This window comes from Hirundo rustica, chromosome 2 (assembly GCF_015227805.2).
Source record: "Hirundo rustica isolate bHirRus1 chromosome 2, bHirRus1.pri.v3, whole genome shotgun sequence".
Taxonomy (NCBI): domain Eukaryota; kingdom Metazoa; phylum Chordata; class Aves; order Passeriformes; family Hirundinidae; genus Hirundo; species Hirundo rustica.
In genome coordinates this window covers 98995639-99009126 of record NC_053451.1, presented here as the reverse complement: position 1 = coordinate 99009126, position 13488 = coordinate 98995639, and the positions used below count along the sequence as shown (strand labels likewise).

The following is a 13488-nucleotide window of genomic DNA, read 5'->3' as shown; positions in this document are numbered from 1 at the left end:
CAACCCTCATGCTCTAATCCATCAATTTCAAGTTTGCATATACACTGTATTTATTCATACTCCTTGAGGGTTTTGCAACAACGTTTTGAAACTAACATGAGCCTTGACACACTCTCAGTCTTGAGAGTTTGGGGCAAAAAATGTGACAGTGATACAGATCCAGTTTGGTGAAATACATATAAAGGGAAAAACATGGCTGACACAAGGATAAACCTTTTAGCACATGAACTCTCAATTCTACTTCATTATAGGTAATACAAAGAGACATAAAACAAAATTATAAACAAATACCACAAATCACAAAGGCTTTTTCTTAATACAATGCCATTGCTACATAGAAGCCATCAACATAGCAACAACAGAAAGTTATATTCAGTGAAAACACTGAGCTAAATGAAAGTTAGTTAACTACATTACTTAAGACAAAAATATGAAGTGCATATGAAGTCTTGTGCTCGTAGTATAGACAATGACTATTTACCTTTTTTGAACTGCTTGCTATTGGTAATTATCAAACAGAAAAATCAGTTTAGGCCGTCCTACTTCCTTATTTAAACTTGGTAAACCTGATGCAACCCCAAACAAGAAAACAGAGCTAGGTTACTACTATATTTAGTAGTTCAGTAGCATATTTTTTACCTGCATAAGGTCCTGCCTTTCTTTTTCACCTGTGCATATAGCCTTCTTTATGGTTCGAAGTTCACTCATTATAGCTTGTGCTTCATCCAGTCTGTAATTTGTATGAGCATTTGACATCTTACGATCAATCCTGTTGAAAATATTAAGACAAATTCAGGAATTTTCACATCATTAGAAAGCACACAGACTTTTTAAGACCTCTATTTTATTCATGTACCACTTCATTTCCAGGAATAAAAATGATACTCTACTTGGAATTAACACAGCACTCAATGCCAAGTCCACTCTAAAGACAAAGCAAAGCAATTATCTACCCAGGTTCTGCAGAACCAACAAATTTCCTGGGTTTAATATTCTAATGCAGAGCTTACTTACGAGTAAGTAAAAAGTAAAATGAACCTAAAACTAGCCTAGATGGTTGTAACCCATAAGGCAAAGATGAGCAGTCTAGCTGTCATATTTTTCATGCAGCATCACACATTGCAGTATCTCTTCCAGGGCTTCTACTTGATCCTGCTTTAGAACTTTCTAACAAAAGCATTCCAGTTTCTCAGGAAGAAATTTTTAATGCCTGAAACTTTATTGCAAATGCCTTCCTGCCATTACAGGCCTCTTTGAATACCTTTTCCATAAGATATCTGTAAGACGTTATCATTCTGCACTGGAAAACATGATGTGGGAACATCCCAGAAGATTTTACATCTTCAAGCAAGGAGCAAGAGCACAAGTCATGACATTAAGACTGAAGTAATACTAATGTTTCCATCTTGACTTATTAAAATCTCTCAAGTGGAACACCCACAGGCTGAGTTTTCAACCTCTTTTCCAATATTTCACAATAGTAATAGACAACATATCAGGATGCAGAAGACTAGTCCAGTGTATCACCTTAATGATTTCCTTTGATTTACAGATAAAGAGTAAGACAAGGGACTATAGTGAACTTATTAGAAGAACTATTTGGTCCTGGATTTACAACAAATGGCTACGGGGTTTTAACAGGCTCTTTACAAAAATTACGGAAAAATCATATAAAGTTCCTGTTAAAATCTGGAATACTAAATTTTCCTGTTAATCTAGCATAAAAACGTATACAGAGAAAAGGTGGTAAGTGTAAAGGTCATTAGGCCAATGCTAAGAACAAATAGCTTCAGGAAAAGGTACGTCAGATTAACAGAATTAAAGATAAAAACACACATCGTTCATCACAAAGGACATCAGTCTATAAAAAGATATAGTAGGAAAGGGTATGCTACACATGCAGAAGAATACCGCAACTCTATTTAAAATACTGAAACTAACAAGTTTCAAAATAGGTATTATATGAAACTAAGAGTGTCAAGAACAGTCTCTCAGCATGTTCTGCCAGTTAAAATACAAGCAGTGCAATTCCACTTACATCTCATTATTTGCTTTAAAAATAAAACATTAAAATGAAAAATCAGAAGGGGTAAATGAAAATCCTGCGGTTTTATTGTATAGTTCACAATATTTAGGGGAAAACCAGGTTGATTTCTACAGTTTTAATTTGTTTGGGTTTGTTCTGACAGTTACAGTTTTTGGAGACAACACAAAGTAAGTCTGAATCTTGAGATTTTTCTTTGAACACAAGTTTCCCCAAATTACATTAGAAAACATACAGTCTTTTATGAATACTGGTTCAAGAACAAGAAAGGACATAAATGTCAAGTGTATTAAAGCTGGGCATTTGTTTGTTTTTGTTTTCAAATGTTTCCTCAAGTCTTCACTGATTTTCAGTTAAAATCCTAAGCAGATAGAACCATGGTAAAACAACTAATCCAATTCAGTCACATGAAAAAGATAACATTTTTTTATCTGAAGGTAACTGTAATAGTAAGAACTATGTTCAAATATTAGACATGAAAATGCCTTCTACACAACTGCTCATTATACTGTTTGCCAGGACTAAGGTGGCATTTCAGGAAAAGGAAATTATTTAATTTCAACCAGATTTCTGTCCAGTTATCCACATATTCATGTTCCTGGACGCCACTTTGGAGCCCAGCTTATGAATTGATATTTGTTTAAGGAAAGAATCAGAGAAGTTCCTGCTGCCAAAAATATTTAGGCTTAAATCAGTATTGCTGTCAACCCAAACTGACTAAAGTAGCCTACAAAATTACCTGTTATTTATTGTCTGTTAATTATTTTCCTTTTTTTCATAAAGATATATTTCTGAAAGCACAGAGTTAACAGAGTCTTCCATTTTATTAATGGAAAACAGCATGATACAAATATAGATCAGACCTTTGTATGAATAGCAAGACTATTCAACTAATATGCAAGACCGTAAGGATATGAAGATGTTTTCAGGATACACGGACTATTAATATGTTTGTCATCATTTCAGTCCTAAAGGGCAGATTCCATGTTTCCCCATTTTCTTCCACGAGCTTAAATTAGTCTGTAGCTACAAATTGTTTAGCCAGTCCTAACTCCCTGTCACTCCCAACTTCTCAGAGCATTCACTCTGCTCTCCTGGCCAACTGGCCAAGTTTTCATTTCCTTTGTTGCTAAACGCCTTCTTCCTCCAAAATTCCTGCTAGGGAGCAGCAGGGTCACTGAAAACACAGGGGAGAAGAAACTGCTCCTCCTTCTCAGTCCCTGCTGTCACACCAGAGGAAGGAATTTGTTCCAGAAAAGGCTCATATTTAACCCTGTAAGTCTGGACTGCGGCAGGATCAGAAGCACTTTGGGGCAAAGGTTCTAGCAGAGGCCGAGGTGTGTCATCCTGCAGGGTGGGCATCTTTGCAGGCTTTGAACAGTGAGCTCTACCAAGTCTCCACTGGGCAAACACAAACCCATGTCCAAAGGTTTATCACATACAACACTGCCAAATTTAGAGGAAACTGTAGAAAGTACAGTCCCAATAAAAAGCTGCAGCTCTATGAATACTGGAATTCTGACAGTAGTGAAATTGTAGAGGTATCGAAATCCCCCTCAATCATGTCTCTGCTCATAAAACCCCACTTCTATAGTCATTTTGTGGTTTTGTTTTCTTTTAATTCTCCACAAAGATGGTTAAGCCATTTTACTAAAATTATAAGGAACAGAAAACAAAACACAGTCCAAGGCAGACACTGTACATGGAAAATGTCAATGTAAGAGATTTGCATTTAACAAAGGTATTTTAATCAGACAGCAACATAAAATGATGGAAATACTGAGCAATGCAATTGCCCTCTCCATAAAAGCTGTCTCTTCTCTGAGAGCTACACCAAGCAAAGGCTGCACAAGAGACCCACATGGCAGCAAGTTCCAATATCTGCACATGATGCCATTCTGGTAAGACTTTCAAAGCAAACATTCAGCCAGATGTAAAGCCCAAAGTTTAACAGCTCCTAATGTTGTTCTTGGCTTACACTTGAAATAAAGTGATGTACATGCTTTTAAAAAACCTGAACAGGATGCATGCCATTTGCAGTTTGGCAGTTACTTGAAGATTTGACTTCGCACAAGAAGGAAGAAGAATGACGCCGACCAAAAACTCAGACAACGTAACAGAAGTGGGAAATGTCTGGAATGTAATAAACTTTAAAGGGGAAGAGGAAGCAGGATAGAGGAGAAGAGAGCAAAAACCCAAGCATTTTTGTTTTAAAGAAGGAGCAATGAATTTCTTTTTAGACAATATACTTACTTGGAGTATATGGAAAAATTAAACTACTTTAGCCTTGGTACTTGACTTGAGTGACCTCTTCTCTCCCAACAAATACAGGAGGTAGGGGAGAGATTGCACAGGGCCAGCCTAGAGCACACTTAGGCTTTCAGGCTAATTTGTCTACTGACTACACCAGGAAGCGAGAGAAGCACCTCTCTTCAGTTGTTAGTGCAAGTACTCTCCAAATTGGCTCACTTCCTCCTTGAAGCAAAATACTCAAAAAAAAAAGCACATGTATCTCACCAGAAGGGCAAAAAATAAAAAAAAAATACTTAAAAGCACGAAACAAAACCAAAACCACAAATCTTTTACAAGTGAAGAAGTCACTGCAGAGAGCAGAGCTCAGCTCCAGGTAACACACAGGCAGAAGGTTTTCCCCAGCTCCAGCAACAAGTGCCACCCAGTGCACCAACAGGACAGAGGGCGACCAGAGCAGCAGCAGCAGGGAGCAGCACTGAGTTGTCATGCCTGAACTTTTAAACTACACGACTGGAGTGACCACTGACTGATCAGATATGCTTTAAAATAATTCCTCTCTTGAATGTCTCTCCTATAACCCCATCCTGGAGCATGGGCAACTTGACTTGGGCTATGATCCAAGACTAACATTTGTATTCTTAATCATTTGCAGACTTTACTTTTCAAAAGGTTGCACTACTTTGCTGGACTATCTTAAATGAATTATACTAATTAAAACAATCTTGAGTTTCAAATGGCCTTCAAATACTTTCATTATCCTAGTCAAGCGGTTAGTCATTTTATAAAATAATTGAACCTATACCCTTAAAATAACCCAATAACCAGGAGATTGAAAACAAATTAAAAAAGCAGAAAAAGCATAGCAATTCTTACTCAAAATATGATTAAGAATCGTAAGACAAAATTGCTTTTGTTCTGTTATTGTTTACATATCTAGCCACCATACCGAGATGTTAACTATATTTAAAATATTACTTAGCGTATTGAAACTGCAAGTACTTGTAGTGCTTTATTTCACTAATTTTCTAGTGAATAGTTAATATCATAAACTACCAATTCCCCCAACTACCTCTAAATGCTGTTAATATCATACACTACCAATTCCCCCAAATACCTCTAAACGCTTCAATAAAAATGCATTTATGCCTGAAAATTATTACATTTTATCTCCCAATTAAGACTTTTGGTATTTTGGTTGACAAGTCTTCGTCTATGAAGCTTTCTAAATGCACTATAAAACAAAAGACCCTTGTTTTAAGAAAATAGAAAGCTTTGTTTTTAAAAAAAAAAAAAAAAACCCCAAAACAAACCAAACCAACCAACCAACCAACCAAAAAAACCCCAAACGCACCAAAAATACTAAGTGCATGGGTTACTCCTTTTTTAAAAGTTAAATCTGAGAATCTTCCTTTAATTTGTTTTGTTATTGTAGTATCAATGAAAAGTGGAAAGTAAGTACTCTAACTGCTCTGGGATCCCTGGAATTTCATCAGAATTTCTGAAGTGAAAGCCCATGCTTTGTAGCACCGATGCAATAAATCCAAAGCTCCAAAGTATTTCTGCAGCTGCCGCATTTATGTTGCAAAATGCATTAGACATGCAACAATTCCAACATTTTCAGGAAGCTCCTGCATTAGGCAGTTTGTTCACATACAGGCCAGAAAAAAGGCAAAGGTCTAAATGCACAACCACATATCCAAGGTGGATCCAAGTGCTGTTCAAGCTCTGGTCTAGGCGCTGGCCTTGCTGAAGAAATCTGGAAGCCACAACAACCTGTGTTTACCTGCCATCTTTTTCATGGCCTGGCAACCTGTCTCCCTGTCCCACTGAGCATCTCGTGTATGAGCTACGTGTGTAGTGACTAAGCAACACACCGAAGAAGTCACGCAGTTCCCTTCCCATCAGATGGCCTGCAGGAAGAGCGGCAGGGAGAGGGTCACCACAACATCTCACAACCTTTGACACCGCTGAGCACGCAGGAAACAGAGCAGGGCTGCCTAACAGCCCTCAGAGCAGCGGCAAATTGCCCTGAGCTTCCTTTCCTTACTGGGAGGAGACAAGGACTCACATTTACATGCAGACATTTTGCACACGTGCAACACAATCCAAGGTCTCAGAGGCCACTGGATTTACAGTACAAGCACAAATCAGCCATACAGTGTAGAAGAGATGGCCTGGCCAACAGCTAACAGGGAGAAGCAGTGTTGTGGTGAACAGAATTCCCCCTAAGAAAAGTTCTGTGCCCAGCCAGAAAGCCTTGGTACTGCCAAGGGGAAACTACAGCGTGGGCTGTGCTCCAGGCAGCAGGTATCCCCAAAAAGTATTGGGGAAATATTTCAAAAAATCTAAATCCAGTCTGGCAATCTCTTGAGTAAGAGGTAAAGAACATGGCCTATAAAGCTGTTCTTGCACATGTACCTATGAAATCACAACTCCAACCAATTCTAACTCTTCTTCCATCCTTTAACATTGTTCTCACCCTGCATCACTATCACAGCAGAAAGTGTGAAGCAAACATTTAACATATATGACAATACTTTTCTGAGAAATTCGTTCAAAGGCAGATAAAAGAAAAATCCCATACCCAAACAAATATCCACAAACCCTTAACTTACTCTTGCAGAGTTTCCACTCCTTTTTCTTTATATTGCAACTCCTGCTTCATCTGTGCCAATTCTCGTTTCAGCCTAGAAAGCTGAATAATACAAAATAATTAAAAGTAAAAATAAGTAACAGTAACTTCTACAATAAAAATAATTGATTTTTAAATACAAATCTTAAGCTACTTTAAAGAACTAGAAGTGATAATTTCTCTTTTTTCGCTTTAAAATTTTTCATTAAAATAACAGCAGACTTTCTTAGATATCATAAGGCCCAATAAAACAGCAGTCAAAACATTCAGCTTTCAAAGTACCAATTTCCTCAGCTATTCTATCAGGTTTCTTTCTCTGATAGCTTATGCTAACAGTTAGCAAGTTTCAATCCATATAAATTTTCTTCTCTCATGGTAGCAAAGACACCCCTAAACTGTCTTCAATTCTTTAGTCAACTTTAAAAAAGATGGAGTATTCAATGTTGTTAATTTTTCAATCCAGAAAAACAAAATTACTGGCAGCAGAACTAGTCTCTCTCCCAGAAATGGCAGCCTGGCTTTCGACAATTATTTTCATATTATCCTGCCCTCCCAACCCCCTTGTCACTAATCTTGATCCAACCAATGAGCACAAATGAAAACTGACATAGCAAAGATGTTTCCAAAAACCTGTTTTTGTGGTTTTACAGAAACAGTTACCTGAGGAGGTTGTGTAGACCTTGGAAGAGCCAAGAATGATCTGCAAAGAAAGAGCTTTTTGCCCTCCAAAGCTGACAGATAACTGAAGGCAAAAGGAGGAGGAGAATGCAAGGGACAGCATACAAATGAGGGGAATAAGGGTGCTTCAGTATGTGAGGCTAAGTCTGAACCGTGAGCCCAAAGAGGGGCAGGGATAGAAGGAAAAAGCTCTCTCTTCTTAAGCTACCAAACTCAGTATATTTTCTAGAATTTACCCAGAGCACTTTTGATTTTCACATGTACATCAATAAATGACAAAATCATTACAAAACAGATTTAAAAAAAAGAGAGAGCAAAAAATTAATTTTTTCTTCAACTCTACTCCAAGAGGAAGGGGCTTTGCACCAATACCAGGATGCAAATAAGGACTGTAAGAATCCCATCATCCTGCACAGCTCTCTCCCTTTCGTCAAAACTCACAACACCAGCCCCCAAACTCCTGGTATCTTCTCCAGCTCCTTTAACCCTCACCAAAAGTAAACTGAGAGAATGAATCACTAATATGATGTACACAAAAACTTTATAGCACCCATTTCATTCTATTTCCTGAAACAACTCAATGCCTATGCACACAATCACTTGAACATGCTATCTTATACATGTAGTGAGTAATTTTGTTTTAAGAAGGAAGAAAGAAAAATAGTAATTAAGTGAAAACCTTGTTTATTTTCCTCAAGTATTACCGAAATAAGGCCTGTTTTCTTGTTTAGAATATGCTGACATTTAGAGTATGTAAAACAAGCAAACACTAGTCAGCATGTAATAAATATATACAGATAGAATAAATGCCTTTGAAGGGTGGTGAACGGGATTTATTTTCAGAGGCACTCATGTGAAAAGTGGTCTCTATAAAAAAATTGGAACACTATCCTGCAAGTGATAGTGCAGTAAAAAAAACAAGTATTTTTTTAAAATACATGTTTATCAAAACCATGACTCTAGTTTTTTAAAAAATATATAAATAAGGAACATTTTTGTTACAGAACTGCTTGTCATTGTCAGAATACTTGAACTTCGCTCTCCTCATAAAAGAGCTCTGGCCAATAAGCTGAAAAGCTCTATTTGGCCAATAGGTCTATTGAATTGTGAAGAGATTTCCAAATAAGTGGCTAAACCTACAGTCCAGCGGAACCTCACCGAAAATGAGTAAATGGTATGAAGACAGTGGGATTGAACTGAAAGAATGTGGCTGCAGAGCATTTACTACTTGTGGCAGTTCATAGAGAGAAAGCAATTTCTGAAAGCTTGGCTGAGCTTGTCTCTGACATCTGTGACAAAAATGTTTGCACTTGTAACACGGGAAAAGCATTACTTCTCAAGTCACCAAAATGCAGTTAATATAGAGCAATAGGTTAGGATAAAAAGTACTTCTTAATATTGTATTTCTATACATTCAAGCAATGTTCAGTGTAAATGCTAAAGTAAAAGAGAAACAGACCCCTCCTCCCTTCCTCCCTATGCCTAATTCATATTTTTACAAAATGAAAAAAGATTACTCACTCTGTCACGACGGCTGGCTATTTCTGCTTTAATCTGATATGGGTCATACTTGGTATTAGCTGAAAATCCGGAGAATGCTAAACAGATGGAAAACAGTATTTTACTTTTTCTCCCCTTCTTTAAGACAATTGTTAAGATGTGGCAATATTTAATAAACCATTGCATTAATTTTTTTTCTTACAAGTCACTAGGCTCTAAAATTATCCTCTGTGCTGAAGATTTCCATTTGGCCCACTTGAAACTTTTTTTTTGTCCTGAACAGCAAAAATTGCATACAGCAGCATTTCATATTTCCTAAAAGCAACTAGGATGATGCACACAATTTGTATATTAACAATTACTAGTTACTTCCTAGGTACATTGAATTAACAGTATGATAGGGACTAAAGTAAAAAAAAAAATATTGTCAGAACAAAATTCTATCAGCCAGGGAGAGAAGTGGCCTTCTAAAGCAACAGTGCAAGGAACTGAAATACAAATCAATCCTGGCAAGTGAGCTCTTAACGCAGTGTATCTACAATCAGGCCACAATTACAAGCTGAAGCTTACACAGATGAAGTAAAGGTCCTAGAGGATAGACTGGGCAAGAGGAACCATGATTTATGGAGTAAGCCATTCAAGGCTCACTGAAAAATGCCTGGTATGTGAATGGATGGGGTTGTGCTGTCAGACCTTCCATCCTTTTGCAGAGCTGAAGGCTGCTGCACTGAAACCCATATCCGTGTCTGGGGCTGCACTGGGCTTTTTGACTCTCGAAAGAATACTGCAATGCCAAGGTCATGTTGAGCGTGCAGGAACTTGCCAAAATGAGTAGTCATGCCTGGACTAATTCTCTAAATCCAGGATTTTCTATGGATTTTTTTTTTTTTTTTTTTTAACAGTGCTGATCACAACTGAGTCACAAAACTGCTGCATGGGCACCTCCCTGCCAACCCACAACCGCTGAGCTCACATCACCTCCCACTCATAAGCACACGACACTGAGTCAATGGCAGCACCCACAAGCAAAGTGGAGGAAAACACTTTGTGAAGTTTTAGTTCTTTTAATGCAACAACTTGAAACAAGTGGTGGTGGAGGCAAAGATATTTGCTATATAAGCATCCAGCTTCGGTCACGTAATTGCACTCGAATTACAAGCCTAGTATTTCTGTACAATAAAAGGATAAGCAAGCATCCAACAGTGGAATGGGGGAGTCAAATTAAGAAAAATAAGTGGAGAAGAAGCTTTTGGGAATCTTGAGTTGACAGCATGAGTAATATCCCAAAAGGATATTTTAAAAATTATTTTACAAATCATCTGAGTAATCAGCCCATCCCGTTTTCTCAAAACTGATGCATATGATTTCAAACCAATACAAAATATATTAACACATCCATAGAACATTAAAATACTTTTCCACCTCAAAACAAGCAAATGGTTTTATGAAATTGCTCTTACAGATTCTCATTATCAACTCCAGATATACCTACAAAACCCCCAGCTACAAGAAGATTGAGAAACATATGTAAATTGACATAGCATTTTCTTTCATTACAGATAACCCCCAATTTTGTCATTTTCAATCATATTTTGTTCCTGTTTCAAATAACTTGGTTTTTTAAGAGCTTCAAAAATATGAAAAGTTATATTTTTCTAGTGTACTTTAATCTTCAACAGAAAATATCCCACGGAACTATTGCAAATTTAAGAAAAACAGAAAGGCCAAGGTCCTAGAAAGGTTTTGTAATAAATGTCAATTTAGATTTTATAATCTCAAAAAATATTGATGACACTACCTTTTACTCTATTCAAGTCCTTAAATAGTTGTTAAACACACTTTAAACAATAGTTTCTTTTTAAAAAATTCTTTCTTAATAGGAAATACCTTGTTACTTCTTCAGAAACTTGAACATGAGAGGGGGAAATATGACTAGTCACAACTGTTCAGTTATGTCACAAACTGAATCACAGAATACCTAGATATAAACTAAACAAAAAGATGAGAATCCCAGTTCAACAGTAACAGAATATTTGGTCCAAAACATCTGGGACACCTCAGCTCTAGAAAATATATTTTATTCAGGATTTTGGCACATGTATGAATTACCTTGGATTAATAAATACTACTGAATGAATACCACTTCCATCCAGACACCTGCTGTAAACCCCATTCCACAGTCAGATTTCTTGAACATTTTCAAAAAAGGCTAAAGCAGAGCTTCCCATTCTTATTAAATTCTTGGCATTTAACAGCAAACCTGCAGTTAAAACAATGACTGTAAAGCCATTGAAAAACTCCAATAAAAAAACCCCAAACAGTAAAACTCCACTACATTTCTATGTGGCTGTTGGGTATATCCATGTCTTTGAACTAGTCTGGTTGACTCTTTGACGAAGACACCCTTTCTTACTGCACTAACCAACAGCCATGACAGTAGTGCAACTTCTCCAGAATTCAGAAAAAGTGTGCCATCTACTCCAAGCTACCAGAGACATCCGAAGAATGAAAAGGGCAGGAAATCAAAGCTCTGCATCACCATCAGTATCACAGGCTGGCACTCAAGAATGAGATGAACTAATGAAATATTGCTTGCTAGTTCATGGTCAGAGGTACTCTTGAACACAACAGCTTGTCCCCAACTCTTTAGAAAATTGCTAAATAGACTATGGATCCACAGAAAGTTCCCCCAAGGTGATGGCTCCCTCCCATGTTAAAAGGAAAATAATCTTTGAGTTTAGGAGCGCAGGTAGGCAGCTGATCCAGTAACATTGAGCCCTCTGTTGCTTTCCAGGAAGCATCGTTACAGCTGCCTCCAAGATGGGTAGAAACACCAGCTGGGATATATGCCTGTTTAATGTTACATCCCTTTTTAATGTTAACATTTATCCCTATTAAAAGTTAAATCTCTGTTGTAATAAATGTAACAATAATTGGAAGACACTGAATTCCACAGTCAAAGGATAGCACCTCACAGCTGTAGTCAGGACCTTCATTCAGAGAAGAATCAGGTGATGGAAATACTTCACACTATCTCTTACACCACATCTTGTGAGGGAAGGTGGGTAAAATCAAGGAAAGACAGAAACTCACAACTGGCATAGGAACGGCTGTCATCCTCACACATTTTGTGCAATTGTTGATATTCTTCTTGGGCTAGTTCAAAACGCTGCTGCTTTATTTGATAAATCTCCTTCTTGGCATTGAGTGCCTCCTGGGCAACTATTAAATATTCCTTTAGCATGCGTTCTTGCTCCCTTCTCCATTGTTCCCTTGGGTCCTCAATTTGTGTGAGCTCTAAGGAGAAAAAAACAAAAGCATTAAAATAAAACAATATGACACTTTGTCCTACCAAGTCCAAGTTATTTTTGTTAATGTCCACTCTCAACCAGCACACCTGACACTACAGTGCCCAAAATCACTCCAGCCAGCAAGAGAAGAAGGAAGGATCCAGAGTGAAAGAACAGGAAAGGTCTTTTCAAATATAAAAGGCATTTAAATGTCATTCTTTTCTTTACAAACCAGTGCAAACCGAAAGTAAGCAGTAATTTGGCTCCAACCTTCCCTCCTAGCCAACTTGAAAGTTCCAAGCACTACCTAAAAACCCAGAACCACAAGGAAAAGTGAAAGATACCTCAATGCTTAACCCATAAGTCTATAAATAGCTGGAACTATCTTATGATACTGCATACAGCTTCACAAGTATAACATCTTAAAAGGACAGAGGCTACCCCTGCACAGTTAAGAAGAAAAAGGTAATTCAACAGAGAAGTCAGCGCCTTAATCTTGAATCTATAAAGCTTTTAAATCACTTCTCTTTTGTCATAAGAAAGAGCAGTCTGATGTTTTTCCTTGCCAGGGTTCGGAATAATTTTTATTTAAACACAAACCAAAAACAAGTTTCCACGAACAAAAAACAAAACAAAACATCCCCCCCCCCCCAAAAAAAAAACCCAGAAAACCAACCAACCAAAACAAAACAAAAAAACAACAAAAACCTCCCACTTTCTCATATCTGTTGATTTTCAAGGATATTACTGCAAAAGAAATCTCTTTGCAGCTGCAAAGGCATTTGACCATGACACACAAAAATCCTAAAAAAGTATTGGTTCATCTGGGGGATTTCTGTGAGTCAACAAATATGTTTTACATGAGGATGTCCATGTAAAGCCTTGTGTTTAAATGTAATGTTAATTTCTGATGATTGAAGCTCTACCAGTAAGAAGCTGCTGCAGACACCACGTCAGTGTTCAAAGAAGTGGCAAAACCTGCAGCACAATCAGGAGCAGAGACCTAGCAATATTTTCAAACTTGGTTTCTTACAAGAGATGAAAGCCAGTTGTGTTTTGCATTAATCCTGAGTACATAATTCAGTATACTG

General features: G+C 37.4%; 1 protein-coding gene across 1 annotated transcript in view; it reads right to left on the bottom strand.

Moving 5' to 3' along the window:
- The window catches only part of WWC3 (WWC family member 3), a 98548-nt gene that overhangs the window by 45396 nt on the left and 39664 nt on the right, over positions 1-13488 (bottom strand). The window contains exons 3-6 of the mRNA XM_040055602.2: positions 12201-12404; positions 9129-9205; positions 6913-6992; positions 640-769 (exon numbers count right to left, since the gene is read on the bottom strand). Of these exons, the coding sequence (XP_039911536.2) occupies positions 640-769; positions 6913-6992; positions 9129-9205; positions 12201-12404 (491 nt within the window). The remainder of the gene's footprint in view (positions 1-639; positions 770-6912; positions 6993-9128; positions 9206-12200; positions 12405-13488) is intronic.